The sequence below is a fragment of the Chenopodium album genome, chromosome 25, assembly GCF_948465745.1.
Source record: "Chenopodium album chromosome 25, dcCheAlbu1.1, whole genome shotgun sequence".
NCBI lineage: Eukaryota > Viridiplantae > Streptophyta > Magnoliopsida > Caryophyllales > Amaranthaceae > Chenopodium > Chenopodium album.
This window is the reverse complement of record NC_137858.1, coordinates 14,064,267-14,087,503: the sequence shown is the minus strand read 5'-3', so window position 1 is coordinate 14,087,503 and position 23,237 is coordinate 14,064,267. Positions and strand designations below refer to the sequence as shown.

Sequence of the window (23,237 nt, the reverse complement as noted above, 5' to 3'; positions counted from 1 at the left end):
TAATAACTACATTATTAAATTCAAAAAAATAATAATAACTTAATTATTAAGTTTAATTATCATTATTGGATATCTTATTAGGTATCCGAACTTATCAATCCAGTTTATGAAATATCACTATTAGTGAAACATAAAGTCTTATATGTGACTGGCTACACGGTGTGGTCATTCATCATGAGGGTTACTTCGTTAGTGTTATAGGGGTTACTAGTTCAGTTTTACAAGAGTTAATTTGTCAGTGTTACAGGAATTACTTAATTAGTATTATAGGATAACAGGTCAGTGTTATAGGAATTACCCTGTTAGTTTACAAGTGGTCAGCCGTACATAAGACGCGATGTAAGTGATATTGGTTATCGGTATTCGAACCGTTACTACTAACGATACCTATTTCATGATCACCCCTCATGATTTGTATCTTCTTAAGAACCCCTTTAAAACCTGCACTCCACTCTAAACTTCACACTAAAGGCTCTCTTAAAAATTTCTTCACTATTCTCTACTCTACTAGTCTACTCAACTCTACTCGTCATCTTCTACGTCAATCAATTTTCTCATTTCAAATTAATCCTGAATTTTTGAGAGAAGAATTTAGCAAAAATGGCGGATGATTCTTCACTAAACTTGGAAGAGCTTCACAACTTAGAAAAGGTTCTTCTTCATCTTTCTTTTTGATAAATTTCCGATGTTTATATGTTATTTGAAGTATTTTTTGATTTCTAGGGTTATTGTGTTTGAATTTATGATGTTTCTTTTGAAAGAAATACAAGTAAATAATTGTTTGTGTCGGAGTATTGTGTTTGAAATTCCAATTTCAATTTCAATTTTTCATATATTTTGTCCTGATTTGCTGTTTACATGTATTTAATCTACAATTGCAATGATATTTGCTTTCAGTTTCAAAGATGAATGCAATTCAAGCTCAGATAAATCTTGAAGTTTATATATGATTTAACAATGATCAAGAAAATGATTGTGAACTTCTCAATGCTTTTGTTCATATACTAGTATTAAGATTTGTTATTGATATAATATTCAATTTTTAGTTTGTATAGATGAACAGTTTATATGCCTTGTTACTGATTTGAAGTACTGCTAAATTTGAATGGTCAATTATAAATGATTAGTTTAGATTGTTAACCTAATGTTTAAGAACTTGTTATTACTCCATACTTATTTTCGTCAAAATCGAACCAGACCGTAAATATTCTAATCTGATCAGTCAAGAACTATATATCTCTAATTGCATATTGATAAGTTTTTGATAATATACATGGTGCACATTGATTTTAATAATAAGTTCCCACATATTAATGTTTTTTCTTATACATTATTGTAAAATAGTGGTTAAAGTTTAGTCACACTATATTAAGCGTATCAGATTAGAAATTAATGATTAGAATATACTACACTGTCCTTAATAAGATTAGACCTGAACACCTTATTGGCGGCTTTTGTCGTTTGGAGACATTCGTGGAGTCAAGTAGAGTTGAATGAAGCACCTATTATAAATAATCTTGTAATAAAGAATGCTTTTAGATTTGATTGTCAGTCTTTCGGATATTAAATGGCTTTAGATATAGATTTTTAATGCCTCTTGTTCGTTTACTATCGGACATTCCTTCCTATAATCACTTTGCTTTTTCTACAATTTGGAATACCATATGTTACTGTTGTAAGTTGCAATTTTACTCTTACAATGTAAATTTTATTGAACTTGAGTCTTATTTCTGCTCTGGTAACCGAGTTTCATATAAATTATGTCGAAATCATGTCAAAAAGAAAAACACCTTTGTTTAGTTAAGTTGCTGATGACCCAGATCAATAAGTGCTTTTCTTAACCACGGTCCGAGACAGCTTTGGTGGCTGACATGTATTCGACTTAATCAAAGAAAGTGCCAGAGTCTGCTGGTTATTAGAACACCTTGAGAATATATTTGTATATGGAAAAAAAGTATGTAGCTGTGCAAACCCAAACATTGCTATAGTAGTCAGTCAATTCTTTATTTTTTTCCACTTGATCCCTCAATTCTGTTTTTCTTGTGAAATTTGATATAGACCATATAGTTTCACTCTGTCAGATCCTCATCACAATTTTAAATGGTAGATTACTGGGTGAATTAATGGAACAAACAAAACTCCTATAGATGGTTTATTCCTAATTCACATTGATACATTCATTAGGATATTTAAGACAGATTTCTTTTGGTTAACGAATATTGTTTCCTTGGGCTTTCATTACTTGAATGCCAAGGAAGTGCTTCATGATACTATATCCGTCATCTGTCATGGTGGAGACTATGGAGACCGCCCCATGAAAGAACGAGCATGGCTTAGTCAACACCGGCTATGGATCCTACATTGGTGGGAACCATGGGTACCCGTGGCCATGGGATGTGTGCTTTGGAAGGACCTTGGGAAACAGGATGGTCTGACCATGACTATCTTAAGAGGACCATAGTAGTAGGGACTCCTTGACAGTTAACTTAGTCATTGCGGGAAGCATGCGGTACTTGCATCATGGATTATTTACTTGTTAAATATGTTTATTGGCTTTATACTCCCTCTATTCCTATTGAAATGTTATTCATAGATAGATTTCTTGTAAACATCATTATGTTAATATGGTATCATTTAGGCCTTTCTCTTAGTTCAAACTGTGTGCTCAATGTCCACACAACAATGTATAAGATCCTAATTTTGATATTTGTATAGTGTTACAGGCTGGGCAATGTTGCTCAAACTCAAGTACCCATGTCCAACATGGGTATGTGTCAAGTGTCTGACTATTTTGTGTGAAGGATTCATGATTTTGGTCAAAAATGAAGGAACAAAGTTTCCTACCTATATCCATGATTCGACATGGATACTTGATGTAATATGAAGAATTCGAGTATGCTACTGAATTCTACATATAGAATTGAGATTTGAGAGTATATCTGGCTATGAGTGCTTTCTTTCTGCTGTTGCAAGCATTGGCAAAGTATGGGGTATGGAGTTAAGGATTGTGAACTTAGTTACTGCTTGTAACCCATTCTTGACTGTTAAAGAGTGTATATTTGTTCTATCATTATCATGTATTGAGTTTAGCCATTTTCTGGGTAGCTGAAGGCCAATGTGTGATTGGGCAGTAGCTTTCGAAAGGTTGAATTATAAAATTGCTTTCAGGAATTCAGGGGCTATCATTATCTACTTTATGTCTTTCATCTTGTTTACCTTATGCACAGTTTAAATGACCTTCTTGGGAAATCATGAGTACAAATCTCAAATTATCTGATAGCTAAATCATCATTTTAAGGTAATTTGCTTCAGTTACTGTTGGTTCTACACTCATTAGATCTTTGTTTTGATTCTGATTGTCTATGACATTTTTTGTGCATAGTTGTCAGAAGAAAAAGCTTCTTCTTCAGCTCCCCAGCATCATACTCCAATTCCTGTGGCGACGACTAAGGAGCCTTACTCTCCAGCACAGACTTTTTCTACTCTTCCATCTTTCAGCTGGGGACAGGACAATGATAAAGTAAAGGTGAGAATCTGCACTTTGTTCTCAAGGTAGAAATTTTTGATAAACCTTATGCCACCTCATAATAGCCCAGCTTTGTGCTCTTTATTTATTAGTAGTCCTAACCAGTTACTTTCAATATATGACTATCAAGTATTTGAGCCAGATCTTTCTAAATCTGGATACTGATATTCATATCTGCATCTTGCAGATACATCTGTCTCTAAAGGGAGTGCAAGAAGAAAAGATAGAGAAAAACATAAGCCCAAATTCTATTGAGTTCAAGTTTCATGATGTTCAGGGGAAAAATTATCAATTTGCCATACCCAAATTGAGTAAAGAGATTGTTCCAGACCAAACCAAGGTCATAATCAAGCCCAAAAGGGTAGTTGTTCATTTAGTCAAAGCTTCGGAAGGGAAATGGCAAGATCTGCATTACAAAGAGGACAAGGTAATTTTCTGTTACTATGATGTAAATTGCTCTCTCCATCCCAAATTATTAGGCCATAATTTTATGCTCCAAAATCATAGGCGACTTTCTAAAATTTTTAAGCTGACTTTTGTACTGTCTCATATTAGCCTTTTGACTTGTTTAATAGAGAACATTAATTATATCTTCGTAAATAACTTATATCATACAATTCATGGTATGTTGCTCCCTTCCCTAACCATGTATGAATAAATTTTCATTACTATGGAGTACTTTAGTAGTTGTTTTAACTTTTAAGTGGTGATAAAAATCCACGATGAACTTGAAATACTCAGGGGGTACACATGCTATAATCAATGTGACATGAGACTTCCCTTGTCAAACTATGTGAAAACATATTACCATTATCCTCATTTTATATTGCATGCCATTTGGGCTGTGAATGATATTTGTTGACTAAGAATCTCAAAGTACGATGGTGGTGAAAGTTTAAATCAATTTGATGAAAATGATTTCTAATTACATGTTAAAGTTTTAATATTTTAAGTATTGTTATGTGTGGTTTTCTTATTTATTTGGTTTTGGTTAATGCAGCTGAAGCCAAATCTAGACAACAAAAAGGATCCTATGGCTGTCGTAATGGATCTGATGAATGTATATTCTAATCTTTACATTTTTGTATATTATGGTGTTGATTAATGGGCAATCCTGCAAGCTATACTGTTGCTTTGGGCTTGATTTAGTGTACTTCCACAATTTTGCAGAATATGTATGAGGAAGGGGATGAGGAACTGAAGAAAACCATTGCTAAAGCTTGGACTGATGCTAAATCTGGGAAGACTGCCGATTCTCTGAAGGGATAACGTTGAAGATCTGTAGGCTATCAAAAAAGTGCATAGGCATCAGTTAGGGGATTCTGATCCATTTTTGTCACTGTATCTGAGATTTTACTTGCATATATTTCTAAATTGCATCCTTGGGCTCTTAGCTGTAGACATTCTCTGCTTTTTCTGGCTGTGTCCGACCTTGTTGGGGGGTTTGAATGGAATTGGGGTAGGGATTCTGTGTTGTATCTAGGCTACTTTCATAAAGCTTCTTTGCCATTTCATTCAATATGCTTGTTTGAAAGGTTTGAAACTTTAAACCTTCTTAATTGTCTTTCTCAACTTGCTCCTTATTCACCACATTCTACAGGTACTACTTTGCTAAATCGCCTTTGGCATGCTTGTAATGCAAATAGAAAATGTTGATGCTTCATATGATACCAACATGTACATCTGTTTCTTTACTTGCAACAAAGTGAGCTGGAACAAAATTTAGAAATGAGCAAATAATTAACAATACTTTGTTCATTTTATCAAATGAGCAAACAATTCTTTGTTTGTTTGTAATTTTTAAAACAAGTATTGCATGGCTCATGGCTTAGCGCATAGGTGCTAAACTTCATTGCGTGATAGGGTTCTGGCTAAGGCTATGCTTGGCTGCCCTTCTGAAAATTGCAACAAGTATCATTACTAGTGGGATAAATTAGTGTCAAGCTTAGACAACTCTGGTGCACATGGACATATATAAGTTACAACTCGAAACAGAGCAATCTTTGCATCTATCTAGTTAAATTAAAAGTGAAGTGAAACAGCCAAAGAAATGAGAACTTTACCTGAATCTATAATCTCAAATACACAAGTAAAAATCACCAAATCAGAAACATGCATATTTTAGGTAACATGAATGATTTCATTTTTAAAAATAGTTAACAAATAAATATTCCAACACCACAAAATCATCTCTACTGTAGTCAATAATACTTATAATCAAGTTAAATAACATAACATAACAAGGCTTTGAGCGGTAAGATTATCATCATAATACAATCCTCAACATGCTGTAGTTCACCTCCCCTTCCAAAGGTTGGACAGAGACAAGCTCCCACTCCAAAACAAAAATACAGCCTATCCTTGCAAAAATTGATGCATGAAAGCTCAAAATCTCTCTGCCAGTCGTGCAGTGACTGCTCTAAGCTTGGAATAAACCTTTCCAGCAGGTGACCCTAATATTAGGCTGCAGAGTGAGCTTCTCGCTACCTTAATGTTTGTACAAGACCCCAAAATGTGAATCTTTGAGTCTGCAATTACAATGCGCGTCCTTGTTGAATTTTCAATGGCAAACTTTGTTTTACCACCTTTACCAGAAAGCCTTCCAATAGCACGAGATTTGTGGTCACCTTTAAGTGTTTTAACATCCTTGATCTCAAATGATTCAACATAAAGTTCATCTACCCTCAAAAGGGCAATTGCATCCGTAACATCAAACCCAAGCATGAAGGCATGTACGAAATCAGCGCACTTCTGCAGATTACTTACATCAGGGGTGTCAGCCCTTGTCTTCAGCTCAACCTTGCGATCTTTAAGATTCATCCTTACGTCAATTTTCATCTGCTCGTAAATTGGGTTGTAGATTTCCAGCCACGCTTTTTTCAAGGGTGTGTAACGATGAGGAGGAACACTCACCTTTCTGAATTGTACTTGACCATCAGACATCTCATGAGCCCTCAAAGCCCCAAATTTGGGCTTTGATGGAAGAGAAGCAGATGCTAAGTTTGATGTCTCAACTTCCATGGCATTCATGTTTGTTTTCGTTCTATTTCCACTGCTGCAGAGAAATCTAGAAAATAAAACATCACAAAACCATTCAGTTGTTAATTATCACTTACATTTTGCCAAAAAAAAATAGTTATAATAACAAGGATACTCCAACACTGAAATCTATCATCAAAGCAAAAGATGGTATACATTTATAGAGTGATCCTAACTTCCTAAGCTCTCTTGAACATTTCAATATACCAATATAGTATCAACCAGCAAAAGGAGAAAAGCTCCAAGAGCATAATATGAACAATTTTTATGCACAGCAGTAACAGGACAAGCAAGTGATTTCATATCTTTAAAGCTACTCTCTTCAATTACATAATCTCGCTCATTTGATCTTAAGATAGTTACATCTTCTAAAACTCAACCTAATGATCTTATAAATTAATGGTGTTGCAAGTGTACTCTTAAAAACAGCCTTTGTCCAAACACACAATCACACATCACAAGTATACACATTTGTTCAGGAGTGTGCAATCCAACCCTTTCAGGAAGCAGAACTGAAGTACAGTTCAGTTGCAAGATATGAAAGCTGAACTTGAACTAATTTCCCTTATTTCAGATTTACTCAGTTCTTATCACATATTCACATCCCAGTCACTTACTATGCCATTAAACTTTTTAATGACAATATAGAATATTCGTACAAGATTCTATGACCTGATTGACCCATTCAGAAGCATACAACAAAAACAAAAACACAACCAAAAGTACAAATTACTACAGATTGATGAACATAAGATTGCAAAGTCCATTTTAGGCCAAGCAATGTACCTAGACCAGAAATGTAATGGATAATCCCATAGTCTCATGAACTCAAACTCCGAGCTCAATTTCCATCGCATAATGCAGATTGTAATACATATTCTTCCTAAAGGTAAATTTATCATTGTAGTATCCTTTACAATTTGAATATAGGTAAACATTCACAAAACTATTGGTACTAGGACTCGGACCTCAAACTACCATCATAAACATAAGCTCCTCACGAACCCGTACACCCCTTATATTGTTTTATGATTCATCGATTTGCCATTTCTGTCCCCCTTCACATTTTTCACCCCATCCCCAGGGACGGAGAGACGGCCGCCCTATGCACAGTGAGAAAAGCCCATTTTCAAAGCTTTCATCTTAACACAAAAGGAATTTCAACAAATGCCTTTGAAATTAGGCTTAATAGTTGAAATGGTTCAATAATATTGATGTCTTGTTCATAATCTAACTCCTACAGTTCATCAAAAATGCTAAAGCTTCGAGCAAAACCCGAACACGAGTAAGCTCGGCTTGGCTCAGCTCTATATGATTTAGGCAAGCCAAACGACTCGTCTCGTGGACTCGATTAGGCTAAAATTGCAGCACAATAGCAGCCAAATTTGACTCAATTAACAAATTAAAGAATCACATATTCACATAAAGAATTTCGCCTCGTATCAAAGTAAATTGCACATACAACAATTCAAACAACAAATTTGCTCTTTATAATCATTCAGAACTTCCTTCAATAATTATAATCAACAGTTAAATAATAAACCTTAGATAAACCCTAAATTGACTGCTCTGACAATTAAATCAGAGATAGAGTGATACTAAACCCTAAATTGTTAAATTGATATTCGATTATTAATAAAAATAATTTTAAATGAAAAAAATCTTACCTGAGGAGCTGATTGAATGGAAGAGAGAAAGCTCAAAAGCCGCTTCAATGGAGATTTCAGAGTACGCTCTTCAGTAGGAGAAGAGGTCGAGAGAGTTCGGCCAAAGAGAATGCGGGAATTTACTGACAAAGTATTTATATGTCACAAACAGGCTATAACCTAACTCGCCTAATAAAATCTCTTCCGTCATACGGAATATAATGTAAACTAATTATATTAGGATATTCTTAACGAATTCTCGAGGCGTTGGATAACCATTGAAATATTTAAGTGGTATTAATTTGGTAAAGCATGACAAATTACGCGTTGATCGGTGTAATTAATATTAATTTTAATTTAATTTTTCTACATTTAGCTAGCTTATCCGATACCCCCGAGGCGTTTATTAACTTTTATTTTGATATTAATATTTAATTGCAAATATTAAAAATTGAAAATATAACAATTATGTTAAGACGAACTTAATAATATCTAACATAATCATTTTTTTTTTTAAACGACATAATCATATGTTTGTTTATACTTGATCAATGAGATTTATTGTTCATTTTGATTAATGTTTGACTATTAAATAGAAATGATAACTAGATAGGGTGGAAGGAGTTCCTTTGTTACATAATAATTGAGCCTTTTTAGATTATTCATAAATTAGTATACTTATACATTTTCATACTATTAGCTAGATTATTTACTAATTTATATTTTCATATATATTATTGTCAAATTTATATTTGGCATATGTGTAGTTGTTAAAATGTGACAATTATTCTGAATCTGATGGATTACTTTCCAATATTTCAGTCTTTAGGAGAGAGCTTAGTGTAGTTAAAACTAGCTTAAGGCCAGTGCCGTGCACAATAAGTCGATAAGTCTAATGTTTGTAAGAATATCCAACAAATAAAATTGATAAAACATACACATCAAATATGAAAATTATAATGTCATAAACTCATAATCTATATTAATAGGCAAGCAAAAAATTAAATAAAAATGGATTTTTTTGGGCTGTCTAAACCAGAGAACTTTTTTGGGCTGCCTAAACCAGAGAAATTTTTCGGGCGCAGCTTGGTTTGATCAGGTCTAGTGGCTTACGACTTACGAGTGTAATAATGCACTGATACATCATTTAAAATTCTACATACTAGTTGCAAAAATACATCATTTTTTAAAAAAAAATTAAATATATACTTCATTATTCATTATGTTTCTTCTTTGCGCAACTTGAATTCTATCAATATAATTTTTATTTTACCAAACTACATACAATCTTATACTTTTAGAGAATCTACACTGATATGATTTAACATTTCCACAACATTGCACATAGAAGGACGTTCATAATGCCTTTGGTTAGTGCACAAATTGGCAATCTTAAAAAATTCATAAACCTCATCTTCTCTCAAATCTTTCCTAGGCACACTAATGTCCAATATCTCAACATGTTTTCTTTCACCTATTTTATTCTTAGCCCACTCCAACATCCAAATTTCACGATCGTTCTCCCGAACGGGCAAATTAGGTCGCCTCCCTGTAGCCACCTCAAACATTAAAACTCCAAAGCTATACACATCACCTTTTACGGTAGCAGTCGTGTAGCCCCCTAGGTACTCCGGAGGCATGTAACCCATGGTCCCAGCGGCTTGGGTGGAAACATGGGAGTTAGCCCCTTCGATCCTCCTAGCTAAACCAAAATCAGCAATATGGGCTTCAAAATCATTATCCAACAATACATTACTAGCCTTAATATCCCTATGCACAACTGCAACATCCCGCCCATGCAAAAAAGCCAGCCCATTAGCCACACCTTTAATAATCTTAACCCTCAAATCCCAAGACAAAGGGACCCACCAAGAATTAAATGACGATGATGACATGTCTTGTAACCATTGGTCCAAACTCCCCTTCTCAGCAAACTCGTAAATAAGAACTCGATCCAAACCAGACACGCAATAACCTAAAATCTGTACAATATTCTGGTGACGAAGTCTCCCCAAGGTGTCCATCTCCGCCTGAAACTCACGAAGCCCTTGGAAAGCATCCTCGCCTAGCTTCTTAACCGCGACAGTGACACCGGAGGGAAGCTTAGCTTTGTACACAAGGCCAAAACTACCATCCCCAATGATGAGCTTGGGGTCGAACCCGTTCGTAGCTTCAAAGAGCTCAAGCATGGAGAGTTGGCGAACAGCCGGGTCAAAGGAGGTGGAGATATAGGGCGAACCATCGACGGGTGGCAAAGTAGAGCGCGACACGGGGAGCTGGCCACGAGGACGGTGGTGGCGGTTTGGTTTGCATTTAGTGCATAGGATGATGAGGAGGGGGATAGAGATAAGAATGATAATGCAAGATAGTCCTGCAATGAAGAATTCAAGACGTTGATCCATTTTTTAAGGAGTAATAAAAATGGAAACGAAGGATTAATAATGTGTGAGTGAGAATGTTTTCAATCAAAGAAGTGATCAAGTAAAACAAGGGGAGGTTCTTGGAAGGTGTTCACATTGACTTTGGAGGTCAACAAGTCAACGGTCAGTGTTGTACCTTTTGAAATGATGACGAAGTAAGTGAGAATTTAGGGGTGGTCTTTCAATTGGACTCTTTCACTTCGTAGAATAGTATCACATTGTACGAGTAACTTGTATGCTATACAACTATTAGTTTGGACCATTTCTTTGTTTATACTATTGCTTCCTAGAAAACGTGTGTTAGAGATGTCCATGAGTCAATTCACTTGTAAAAAAGTCCGATCATAATTCACAGAAATTGTACAATAAGCTCATAAACAATATAACAAGCTAAGGTTACCTTGAACATTTATGTATTCTTAGCTTACTCACAAACAGCTTAATTGTTTTCATTTATAAGTTCATTCATGTTTGTTTTTAAGTTGGATAAAAACTGGTTCAAAGTTTTTCAGATCATCGGATTTTCAGATAGTTATGCTCACCTCTAGTACAAACTCATCTTCTAATAGAGGAAAAAAGAAATGGTCATTATTACATGTTAAGGAACGAAGCGATAGTACTAAAGTCCAATACCAATCTATCAACAATAATAAAGCTATAGCCTATAAGTATCATTATTATTATATTATACATAATACACAATGTACCCTTCAAAAAGACCACCCTAATTAATATATATGCTTGATAATATCCAAGAGATCATGTCAATTAACTAATATCGTCAGCTATATGTGGTCATAACATACAAAGTACAGTTAAAAGGCTATTTATCGTCCTTGTTATAGGGTGAAATCCAATTCTATTTTTGGGTTGATACGGCTTCATAAGGTTCCATTCATATTCAAGTTCATTGTTGATAATCAATATGAACACACTCGCATTATATTTCAATACGGCTTGTTTCGTTTATTCGTATAGTGATATAGCTGCTCCGACCATCTAACAATAACACAATTGTTCTACCCAATTATAGGAAAACTATATCAATTGAAAGGTACTGTAAACAACAATTTGTACGGAGTATTTAAATTATACTGAGCCAAAATAAAAGTAAAAAAATCTAGTCTGATCTCAGACACCCAAAGTAGTGAAACATCACAACATTCGCAAGCTCCCAAGCCTAAATAATATCCTTTTCAATTAGAAAAGTCAGCACAACAAAAGCCCAGAAAATTCAAAACAAATGAATCCCAGAAACATTAAAAACCACTAGTGGTAAAAATTACAGAAGCCCAGAAAATTCTAATAAAAAGAAATGGAGTGAGTATAATGAAACTTCTTTTTAAAGCCAAGTTAAGGAGTAATCATTAATCAGAGATATAGTTCCAAAACTTGAGCAATCAAGCAAATTGATAGATTTACTAATTCTTCCTACATAAAATTTCAAATCTTACATCTCGTACATCTAAGTATCTAACCTCTATTTTTTCTGCTGGACAAGAATAATTGCAATGTACAATTGTCTAGTGTCTACTCCAACGGATAAAAATGAGGTTGCCTACAAGTCTACAACTACAACCGTTGGCAAACCTATTCCTATTCACTTCTCATTTTTACAACCTTTGTGTGAAACAATTGAAGCTACAGGTTAGATTAACAATATGCATGATATCATTGATTAGTCAATAGCATAACTCCGTTATCCATATCGTTACCTGGTTGCCTGACGTCACGAGACTTCTTTGGAGCGCACACGACATTCTTAATGATAGAAAAATACAGATCAAATTCGGATTTCAATTTTACACAGCTTGCATCTATCCACTTCTCTGCTACACTTGTTGGTACACTATCTTGTGTGTCTCTTTCATGTTCTTCAATAGCGGGTCTTATTTCATTGTACAAAGATTCAAGATTGGAGCTTGCATCAGTCTTCATTTCCTGCACAATAAACAAACAGTGAGACAAAAAGCCTGGAAAAGACCTTTACCTACAGCTAGTTATGAATCTTATGATAACTCGAGTTTTTATAAGCTGGTATTTGGAAACATAGGTTGAGGACGCTAGCACTAAGCTGCCTTCATACTTTGGGAGTGTACTAGTCATCAGGAAGTCATCAGAAATTGTACAAGAAAGAAACAGCTAGAACCACTAAAAATAACCTAATAAGGAACCCAGAAGACTACTAATCTACACTTGCCAGATTTACCGCCATATAATCCCAAAAAGACTGAAAACCATGTAGTATCAATAAAGCCAAAGACTGAACCCACATAACGTGGTATAATAAATTATTAACCATTGGTAATGCAGCCCTGATAAAGCAAAGCAACAGTGAAAACTCAGTATACATTCATGTAGTCAGGATGAATGGCATCACCACTCAACCCAGTTACCCCCTAACCAATTTAAATTAGTAGAAAGATTTTTTGTAAATGGCCCACAAAAGACAATTTGTTTACAAAGGGTATGACGAAGGCAGAAGTAGTGAAATCGTACACAAAAATAAGGTAGTAGTACGTTCGATTATTGTAGCCAAAATTATACTCCAATGGAGCACGCATGTGAAATACTTAGACCTAGAAAATACTGCAAAAGCACATAGGCACCTAGAGTACACTCGCACAAGAAAGGAAAAAACACTTCACTTAACATCATAGACAGATATGATAGAAAACCATCATGAGACTAAGAAAAATTAAAAGAATGTGTTAAGACTAAAGCCTATTAGACCAGTCAGACGCAGCTAAGAAAAACTGAAAATTTATGAAAAAGCCAGTCAGGTCTCCAATTTATACCTCATACATCAGGATCTCTTGTTGTGCTTCTTTTGCTTCTAGAAGGGAGACAACATACTTAGCATTAAATTCCTTTTGTGCCAAATTTTTAGACTTTCCCTTGGGCAAACGTTTTAGCTTTTTCTTAGCTAGAGGATAGTTTCGGGAGATGGATGCAAGACCATTTGCTGGAATAGAAGCAAGCGGATCAATATTCAGCAGAGTAGAATCAATTTTATGATCAGCATCCATCATAAATTCAATTTTGGAGGAGTTTGTACTTGTAACCGTTTGCATTGAAGCTTCATCTTCAGCTGAGTCATACAGAGGAATTTTCTCAACGGAGTATCTGTGGAAAAAAAAAAAAAAAAAAGCGGATAGGTTAATGTCTAGATACATGATTTGACACAATCATATCACCAGAAAGGAAAAGAAAGGGAAAACAGCACAAGTAAATTAAGATAGTCAGATAGAAGACATAGACCTACACAAAAAGGTAAGGACGATAATTGCATGCCTAGGGAGGGGCTCCGATAACAAACTATAGAACTAATCAGCGTAAGTATGGAATATTCCAGAAAACCAAGCTCTAAAGAAACATCAGCATGAAAAATAAATTAGGAAAAATCATATGCAGTCTTTTATGGCTATTTAAGTCCTGGAGGACAGTAAGGATAGAAAAGATAGCAGTAATTGAAGAAAATGTTAAATAGAAGCTTCAAACTAAAAAGGAAAAATGAGAAACAGATCAATCAAGATCACTGGAAACCAATTTTGTCAACTTAAAATTTTCAGATTAGATATATGCTACATAAAAAAATAAAAATAAAAAAAATGGAAAGTTGAAAGCTGCACACAAGACCGGTAGTGTCTGTAATCAGATCTTACCTGTCATCATCATCTTCCCACAGATACGTGTCTTCCTGTGTGAATAAGAGAGTGAAAAAATTAGCTTAATAGAGCAATATAAGAGCCTTGGAAGTTATATAAATCAGAAATGCAAAAATACAAAACAGGTAATGACTAGACTGACATATATTATATCTAGCAAAAATGCAATCACCATCAGAGCAGAATCTGCAATGGAAAAACTCTGCCCCCTCTTATTTCAGAATAAACAGTAGAAAAAACCCGTCCTATTTATGTCTAGGCATTGCCTGATATGGGTGAACTTACCAAGATAGATTATACGGAGCCAATTTACTAGAATATTTGTGGCTAGCTGATATGAATTACATATCCTACAACAGAAAACTTGCCTATTCCATTCAAGAGATCTGAAACATCCCATTTTGTTGATATTACCTATGATCTTACTGCGTTTAAGCGTTCTTTTAAAATATATCTGAAGTTAAAATAACATGATATTAGCTTATTCTTGTGACACATGAATCCTAGACAAAGATTATAGCTCAATTGCCTCAATATTGCAATCATAACCTCCAAATCATCACTTAATTTACCTGGAAACCACGAGATTTTGCCCCGAGAAATCCAGAACAACTAGCAGCACCACAGAGACACCGCACCTTTGCACCACCATACCATTCAAAGTTGTAATCATATGCTAGTTCTGTTCCAACTGAAATATCGTGCTTTGCAAATATGCCAACCCTTATTTCCCCCAACACTGTCCACTTCCTTGTTTCACAATTTGGATGACTGTGAAATCAAAGTAAAAGAGAGAATGCAGTGAGAGGAATATACTAGGATTGTACAAGTCACAAAATCATGTGTAAGTCTCACCATGAATGATTGATGAATCTAGCGAGGCTTCCCTTCCTAGTTGCATCAATAGATTCGAAGGCATTAAGAGATATAATGTATGCATCCTTGAGACCTTGAGGTGAGAAAAATAACAAGTTTTATTAAGCAACCTCCAATCAACAACAGCAGGTTTTCAAAGAACTTAAGTTCAAATTTACCAATGCCAAAGATAAACAGCATACCTTGGGTTTCATAAGCTTGAGCTCTACTCTTAGCTTCTTTCCATGAGATTACTTCACCACAATATTCAATGATGAACTGTCCAGCCTGAGGGATTGAGCCAAGGAGTTAGATGGATTGAGAAATGAAATAGAATGTGAAAAATGAGATTCTGGTGGCACTTCATTGACACCAAAATATAACAAATAACTAACGCAAGTAAGAAAAACTGCACATACATTGAATTTTCACAGATTATCTGATTTCACGGATTAATTATACAGATATTGAGTTCCGTCATAAATTCACTTTTAAAAATCAATATAAACATAATAAAAAGTGTCAGGACATCAAAAGCAGTAGAGCAACCTCATTCTTAGCTACGAACACTTTCAAGAGTTACACGAAGAAAAGGAATGCAGAAAAGGACACACTGGTCATCAGGACCCGGTCATACAGCGTTGGTAAAGTAACTTAAGTACCTGAGTAGTAAAATGATGATAGTTGTTTAAGCTTTTAAATGACCAATACCTTAATTTCCTCATCAGCAAGAAGACCCCATCCACGACCATTGGTTGTGAATAACTTGGTTTTTGCATATTCGCATTTCTGAAATTTCTGTAAAGCAAATGCATATTAGGAATTGAAAGAGGAAACAGATTTTTGTATCATGGGCATACAAAGCACAGATAATTCTTTAAGAGACTACTTGTTAGCAATGATAAAAGCTGACTGCACAGTACCCAACAACAGAAAGTTGACTACATGACAATTTCTAAAAAAAAACTCTGTGAAGGGATTAATAGGGGATAAATAACAGCATCCCAGCAACGCTTTACATCATAAAATGAAACTCCAATACAATGGCACCAAGGGGAAGCGTGCCGGCCGTGCCATTATGTTAAAAAAAATATCTGTGCAGTCAGCCAGAGTCTTTCCTTCCCTACTTTTTCAAACTCTTTCTTTGTTCCAGGTGAGCTGATACGCTTACTTTAGAACCCCAATTTGGAACGGAGAAGTAAAGATATCACAAACAAACATCCTAATGACATAATAGATGACGATGGGAAGCACAGCAAATCACCTGATTCTTACAAACTAAGCCACAAGGGCAATAACCAGGAGTGCACTCTGTACTGGTATGTACATTCAGACATCCATCGCCACAAGCACTCTCAGGGTCAATAGGATTGAATTTGCATTCACAAATGACAATATCTTCCTCTTTCTGCTTCTTGTGCCTAAAAAACATATAAAATGTTAAAGGTAAAATTAAGTGTCACAAAATAAGAACACAAACAAATGGATAACAATAACAACGAGATAAGCAAACAGTAGGTGAAAGTAGAAGCTTTTGGTTATATATGTCCTCCAGTTGCAGAGCCACAACAATGAGTGCATAATTTCATAAGAATGCCGAATGCATCCAAAGATTCTTATTAAAAATTCTGTTTCCAAAAGGGACAAGATTTGGGAGAAAGGGAGTAGCATTTTCTTCTGGGTACCAATTACCAATTTTCTATTATTGCTAAGTAAACAGTTCCAGTGTCAATTTGCCTAGCGATAGATGAAAATTGGTGCAAAATGTTCAATGCATTCAGTAGCTAAATACAATCTACTAACAAGCAGATTAGAGCATCTCCAACATGTGATTTTTGAACTACAAAGGTTTCAAGCTACAAAGTTCCACATTGGTTGGCTACAACACCTTGTAGCTTGCCTCATCAAACAATTTTTTTTTAAAATTTATGTTTATTAATATTTAATTAAAATTATTGGATAATATAGTGATTTTTTATTTACTACTTGTATATCATAGATGATTGTGGTTTTTTTTTTTTTGGAGTATATAAAAATAATACGACAAAAAAAAAATTAACAGTCAAATTCTAATTCATAAAAATTAAAATTTTTGAAAATAGTGTGATTAAGTGTTTGAGTTCTTGAGATAATACCCAAAAAAAAAAAAAGAAAAAAAAAAGAAAAGAAAAGAAACATATCACATATTTTATATTTATCACATTAAGTATTGTATTTTTTATCTCTATCTACTCCGTAGTATTTTGCATGCAAAACAATTTTACACGCATAGTATTCCAATTGGTGGAAATTACTTTGGATTATTTTTTTTAATTAGAAAAAAAAAAAATGAATTTTCTTCAAATTTTCAAGCAGTGTTGCTTGAGTGAGCAGTGTTGCTCATTGAAGCAGGCCTTCCAATATTGTTCCAATGGTCAAGCTACAACTTTAATATTTTTAAAATTTGCAAGCAAGTCCCTATATTAAACCATTGGAGATGCTCTTATAGTCCATACTTTTCTCTTCTAGCACATTAAACAATTCAACAAGTGTCCCTCCTTGGCTCCTTCAAAGAGGTGATACAACCCGGGATACTTGATACTGTTCATCCAAATCATTTTAGGTGGAAAGAAGTTCAGGGCAAGATATCAAGGGAGTAGGCATACAAGATCTTAGGTAATAGCATTTATTTAAAAATAAAAAATAAAAAGTGTAGCAAACAAGAACAAGTACAGGATGGCTAACCAAAGAGTGAAGAAAACAATTGTATTGGCCAAACTAGGGAATATTAACTGTTATACCAAAGATTGGACAAAAAAGGAGAAAGGCACACATTTAGATTAGCGAGGGCTATGGTGGAATCATCAAACTTGATCAGGTGAGATGCATCAAAGATGGAAAAGGTACAGCCCTAGATGAACTTCACATCAAGGAAAGATGGAAAAGCTTCTTAATCGGCCTAAATATAGACACATCAGCCCAGATAAGCACAGTGATAGGACCTACTTTAAGTCCATTCCTTTTCACAATAATAACAAGCTTAAGAACAACCATCCAAGGGGCATTACCATGGTGTACGTTATTTTCTGATTACAGTTTCAGTGTATGAGATTCCAAGACTAAAGAATGTGCCACAAGTTTTAAAATTAGGAGGGAAACCTTAAAATCAATGGATTTCTTGTTTTGAAGAATCAAAAAGAACTTAGTAAGTTAATGGACATGTGGGATACCTCAGACCATAAGTTATTACTGGAGAAGATAATAGAATGAAAGTAAAGTGTCTCAAATATTTGGGGTTATATAGGTAATGGAGAGACGGATTAATCACTTGTCCATTGTAAATTAGGTGCCCCTATGGAGAATACCTAATAGGTTCTCAACCATAATAAATTCCATTAAAATCATGGGTGTTAGTCAGACTCATTACACTCAAGCTCATGTTAGACCATGCATTAAGAGATGGAATCAAGAATGAAAGGATAAGAGATAAGGTGGAAATAGCTTCTATAGATGAAATGATGCTATAAATGAGACTAAGATGGTATGTATAGGTTAACAAGAGAAGAGGCAAATGCTGGGAATTAGCTAGCCTGTAAGAAAACTCAGTGACTAACAGAAGAATTAAGAGGAAGAAGAAGGATAGGCTGTATTGATGATTAGCGAAACTCAGTTAATACACCTTTCATTCGAGAGGAAAGGAGCTCTCCAAAACTAAGCCAAGCTTAACAATATTTTCAGCATGAACATTATTCCTCCTAATTAGGGCTGAGCAAAACTATCTGATAATCCGAAAATCCGAAAAACCGATCCGCATCCGATCCGAAAATTTAGGATAACCGATCCGAAAACAATTTCGGATCGGATGAAAATTTCGGATATCGGATATCGAAATTTCGGATATCCGAATATCCGAAAAAATACCCTAAAACCAGCAAACCTTATATACTTCCCAAGGCCCAAATATCCCCCTGACCCAAATAACTAAACCAGCAAAATGAACAAACCCTAACCCATTCCCTTCATTCTCATTTCTCACCGCCCCCCTCTTCTCCCTCCTCCCTCCTCCCTCTTCTCAGATCTACATGTAACTCTCCTCTCAAGTTCTCAGATCCTCCTCTTTCTCCTCTCTTTTCTCCTTGTAACTCACACCCTGACACCCTCACTCCTCCACCAGTACGTCGCGCGCGACTTCCCTCACTCCTCCATCAATCGCAACTTCCATCACTTCTCCACAAGCGGCAACAACCTGAGTTCCATCACTCCTCCACCAGCAGCGGCGGCGACAACTGGAGTTCGTTCCCTCGCTCCTCCACCAGCGGAGACAACCTGAGTTCGCTCCCTCGCTCCTCCACCAGCGGCGGCTTGGCTTGCTTCCCTTGTGCTGCTATTTTTTTCTCATTTGTTATTACCACTAATTTGAATTAGTTAATCGGTTTTAGTTTTGATTTTGGAAACCAATTTCTGGGTTATATAGTTGTGATTGTTTTAATTTTTCTTACAAATTATGGATATAGGTTAATAACTTAATAAGTTATGCTTTTTGAACTGTTAATCAAGTGTTGTTCTATTTTTGCTCTGTTAAAAAATGGGAAAAAAATATCAACTTTTCCATTAAAATAAAAGTTGTAATTAAAGTAGTCGGATATAGGATATCCGATCCGAAAATTTCGGATATCCGGATTTTCGGATATCCGAAAATTTCGGTTCGGATACGGATACCAAATATCTGTATTTTCGGATTCGAATATCCGATCCGAAATCCACTTTCGGATCGGATATCCGATCCGTGATCAGGCCTACTCCTAATGAGGCCTAATTATAGAAAAAGTCTCATAACTAACTCTAACTTATTCCTCAAGACACTACTAATAGGCTATGACAAATGTGCCCCTCCCTCAAATATTGATTCCTTGCAGCAAAGTCAGACAAAAAGGGATCTAGCCTTGCTAAAGTTTACATAAAACATGGCCCTAAATAGAAAAAAATAAAAATTAAGATTCAAGCATGATATTTCCCCCTTTCCTCTTGCTTCGTAAGTTGGGGGAAATTATTATAGTAAGTAAAGGTGAAAGGATTGCAAGAGAAGAAATGATAAACCCAAGAAGAATGATAATGGGAGGTCAAATTGATGTAGTTGACAAGGAAAAAGAAAGTAAACACATAAGAAGAGATGGGCACAAAAAAGAAAGAGACTTAGATGGTTTGGATATATCAGGAGGTAGCCAGATGCCCTTACTAGGAGGATTGATAAAATCTACTTGAAGGGATTGCAACATTTTTATAACTAGGAATCTCGGCAAAAGACTTCTTGTTTAATACTACTCACAGTGAACATGGCATAGAGTACACTTATTCAAGGACCAACAAGACAAGATTCCACCAGAAGAATTTGGACTTCAGAAATTAGAGCTCTTTATCCCCAGAAATCTGCAGTGATAACCCTTTTGTTATAATAGATACTTCCAAATCCAATGCAACAGCCAATATGTCTATCTTTATTCACCTCTCTAGATAGAAGCATTACTTTTGTACTTGGGATACTGACATTTGTTGATCAAAGTTTGAAAAGCCTAAACTACGACTAAAGAAGAGAAATCACATCACCTTTTATTAAAGTCCTTACTTCTCACCATACTCACATCATCTCCAAATTAACAAATGAGCTGCAGCAAAGCATACTAAATGCTTTTAACAAGGAGCACCAGTCAAAACATAATTACTAAATAAACTTTCCGAAAAATCACTGGACTTCTTCAACCATGTTTATTTAACAAGTAAAACCTATCAGCAACATTCTTTTCCATCTCACTATACATGTATACAATCCTCAACCCAAAGACTAGAATCATCTTGCATTTCCCATAGGTAAACATGTAGAGGAACACATGTGAATATGTGATCATAGCAGTGTTACCTAATTCATCAGTATGAGATTCAGTACGGGTTTGTAATTCACTACCCAATCAGTTATATTGGACCAAAAAAAGTACCAATTCACTAGTATAAATCTCCTTTCAGTTCACAGGGGGTGGGGTAAATTAGGTAACAATTGGATCAAACAGGATGAGGAAATTCAGATATTTATACTTCATTGGTAATGTAATAGTTCAAGATGCATTTCAGCTTTACTATCATGTGAATAAAAAAATATATAGAGTTCAGTTGGAAAGGAATTCTTCCAAGCCTACTTGTAGTAGTCCAACAAGTTTACTCCCTTAAATAAAAGTCAAAATTGTAGGATTTGTTAATCCCCTATAAAACAATTTATTGTTAGTATAGTACTTAAGTAATTTGAAGATTGCATATCGATGTCTCATTATACAAGTAATTACCCCCTAATGAGAATAGATATTTCTGATTCTCCATCAAACTGTCTCTGTCTCTCCTCCAACAAACCATTCTCTATCATGGGCCATGGCCACCACTCATAGCTAAAGCCACCGCGTTTCTGAATATATGTGACGAATCTAAGCAACCAAGGCTAGAAAATCAGTCAATTCCTTTACGTATTTTTACTATGTTATAGGCACAATGAACATAGCCAAGTAAGCAAGCATGGGGGGTTGTCGCATTCCAAAGGCAATAAGGCATGTGGAGGTGGAGGGTGAGGTGATAAACCATGCAGTGTGGAGGTTTGTAAAATGGAGAGGTGACAAAACAGGTTATACCAGAAAGTCGAAAACTGCGTTGCTTAGAATCCAATCTATTAATAAGCCAAATTACAGATTCCTTTGTTCAATAAATAATCTATAAAATTCATGGAACCAATCAAGAATTGCTTATTAAAATGATGTCTAATCTACTAAATCGCGATGATACTCTACATTATGGACCTTCATCACATATATATAAAGATGAAAAGAATAGAGGCAAGATATCTCACTTCCTATATGAAAATTCATTTTGATCAATGTGTATGTATCCGATTTCTTGGCAGGCCTGTCCCTGAGTCAGGGCACGATGAGAGGCCGTCCCCGGGAGAAAAGATCCATTTTCATAGTTCCGTCCTAGCATCAAAGGGTTATGAACAAATTCCTGCAATCAATTTTACTCAATTATCAAATTAGGCTCGAAAAATAGCATAAAATTTTTCTAGCTTCATAATACCAACATAAATTGCAAATAGCAAAATTCTAGCAACAGCATTGCTCGTTAAATTCATCATAACTTCAGCATTAACAATAATCAATAGTTTAATCCAACTAAAAGAACCCTAAATTGACTATACTAATAATTAAAACCCTAGATTGCGAAATTTATATTCGAAGGTTAGAAAAAGAAATAAGCATATTACCTCAGAAGCTGCTTTAATGGCGGAGAGAAAGCTCAGAAGCCTCTTCAATGGAGAATTCAGAGTACGCTTCAATGGCAGAGAGAGGGAAAGAGATGTTGTAAAATAAAACTAAAATGAAAATTTCCAACAGAGAATTTTTTTTTTTTTTGACAAGTCCAAAACACAGAATAAAAATGACGAGGAATATTCATTTAGGAAATTATATTTTTAAAAAAATTACTCAAAATACACCACTTTTCTAATTTACCACTTTTTTTTACGAATTTATAAAATACCACCTTCAAATTTATTTTATTTTTTTTCACTAAGGGCCTGTTTTCATACGTTGAAATTCAGTTCAGTACAGTTTTGTTTAGCTCCCAATTTCCTTCTCTTATAAAATATTTAATTCAGTCAATGAGAACAGGGCCTAAGTATCACCATCCCTCCTCTATTCCAGCTTGTTCCGACTAAAGGGTCCACGTATAACTGAGGGAGTTTAAAGACATAATAGTTACGCAAAATTACAACCATTGACACCAACTTTGGGAGGTGTAATTATTGACACCAACTAGCACCACTAGTTATAGGCAAAATTGGTCGTAACACCCTAAATTATGGCTTAGGTGCACTCTGAACTTTTAATAGTAGCCAAAACACTACCAATTATGGTGTAGGGTGCGATACATGCCTTGAATGAAAAAATTTGGCCACACATATCTTTGGATTAGGTGAATCTTAACTCTCCGGGATAGTATAAATAAATAATTAACAATTCTCATCCACTTGGCAAGCTCGGATTAACCTCCTTTGATGAAATAAGTGGTCGAA

General features: G+C 35.1%; 3 protein-coding genes and 1 pseudogene across 5 annotated transcripts; 1 reads left to right on the top strand and 3 right to left on the bottom strand.

Annotated features, from left to right (window-relative positions):
• Positions 1-600: 600 nt before the first annotated feature.
• LOC145613738 (uncharacterized) lies at positions 601-4,795 on the top strand. Its single transcript, XM_081668805.1, has 8 exons — positions 601-651; positions 2,594-2,604; positions 2,724-2,767; positions 2,919-3,043; positions 3,383-3,526; positions 3,714-3,953; positions 4,527-4,586; positions 4,697-4,795. Exons 1-8 carry the CDS (start codon positions 601-603, stop codon positions 4,793-4,795), a joined length of 774 nt encoding a protein of 257 aa, XP_081524931.1.
• An 850-nt stretch (positions 4,796-5,645) lies between these two features.
• LOC145615068 (uncharacterized) lies at positions 5,646-8,343 on the bottom strand (annotated as a pseudogene). The gene is made up of 2 exons (XR_014107219.1): positions 8,233-8,343; positions 5,646-6,593 (listed from the first exon to the last, which is right to left on the bottom strand). The product of XR_014107219.1 is annotated as an uncharacterized LOC145615068 (transcript).
• Positions 8,344-9,458: 1,115 nt separating this feature from the next.
• Positions 9,459-10,780, bottom strand: LOC145614898 (leucine-rich repeat receptor protein kinase EMS1-like). The gene has a single exon (XM_081669967.1). The coding sequence runs from the start codon at positions 10,611-10,613 to the stop codon at positions 9,501-9,503; it is 1,113 nt and encodes a 370-aa protein (XP_081526093.1). The 5' UTR covers positions 10,614-10,780; the 3' UTR covers positions 9,459-9,500.
• Positions 10,781-12,032: 1,252 nt separating this feature from the next.
• On the bottom strand, positions 12,033-22,575 carry LOC145614418 (histone-lysine N-methyltransferase ASHH1-like). Of its 2 annotated transcripts, XM_081669474.1 has the most exons (11): positions 22,428-22,575; positions 22,017-22,168; positions 16,419-16,575; positions 15,866-15,952; positions 15,358-15,442; positions 15,155-15,248; positions 14,872-15,070; positions 14,297-14,331; positions 13,690-13,757; positions 13,430-13,596; positions 12,036-12,572 (listed from the first exon to the last, which is right to left on the bottom strand). In XM_081669474.1, the coding sequence occupies exons 2-11, from the start codon at positions 22,145-22,147 to the stop codon at positions 12,303-12,305; spliced, it is 1,293 nt and encodes a 430-aa protein (XP_081525600.1). In that variant the 5' UTR covers positions 22,148-22,168; positions 22,428-22,575; the 3' UTR covers positions 12,036-12,302. The 2 variants fall into 2 exon arrangements, with proteins under 2 accessions (XP_081525599.1, XP_081525600.1); XM_081669473.1 differs by having other exon boundaries at positions 12,033-12,572; positions 13,430-13,757.
• Between the last annotated feature and the right edge of the window lie 662 nt (positions 22,576-23,237).

Excerpts from the sequence above, each read along its gene's own strand:
- LOC145614418 (XM_081669473.1), bottom strand. The coding sequence starts at position 22,147 with ATGCTAGGACGGAACTATGAAAATGGATCTTTTCTCCCGGGGACGGCC. Across the intron at positions 15,071-15,154 it reads AGATTCATCAATCATTCATG|TCATCCAAATTGTGAAACAA; the intron begins GTGAGACTTACA and ends TTGATTTCACAG. Across the intron at positions 13,758-14,296 it reads TGGGAAGATGATGATGACAG|ATACTCCGTTGAGAAAATTC; the intron begins GTAAGATCTGAT and ends TTTTTTCCACAG.
- LOC145614898 (XM_081669967.1), bottom strand. The coding sequence starts at position 10,613 with ATGGATCAACGTCTTGAATTCTTCATTGCAGGACTATCTTGCATTATC.
- LOC145613738 (XM_081668805.1), top strand. The coding sequence starts at position 601 with ATGGCGGATGATTCTTCACTAAACTTGGAAGAGCTTCACAACTTAGAA. Across the intron at positions 3,527-3,713 it reads AGGACAATGATAAAGTAAAG|ATACATCTGTCTCTAAAGGG; the intron begins GTGAGAATCTGC and ends TGCATCTTGCAG. Across the intron at positions 4,587-4,696 it reads TCGTAATGGATCTGATGAAT|AATATGTATGAGGAAGGGGA; the intron begins GTATATTCTAAT and ends ACAATTTTGCAG.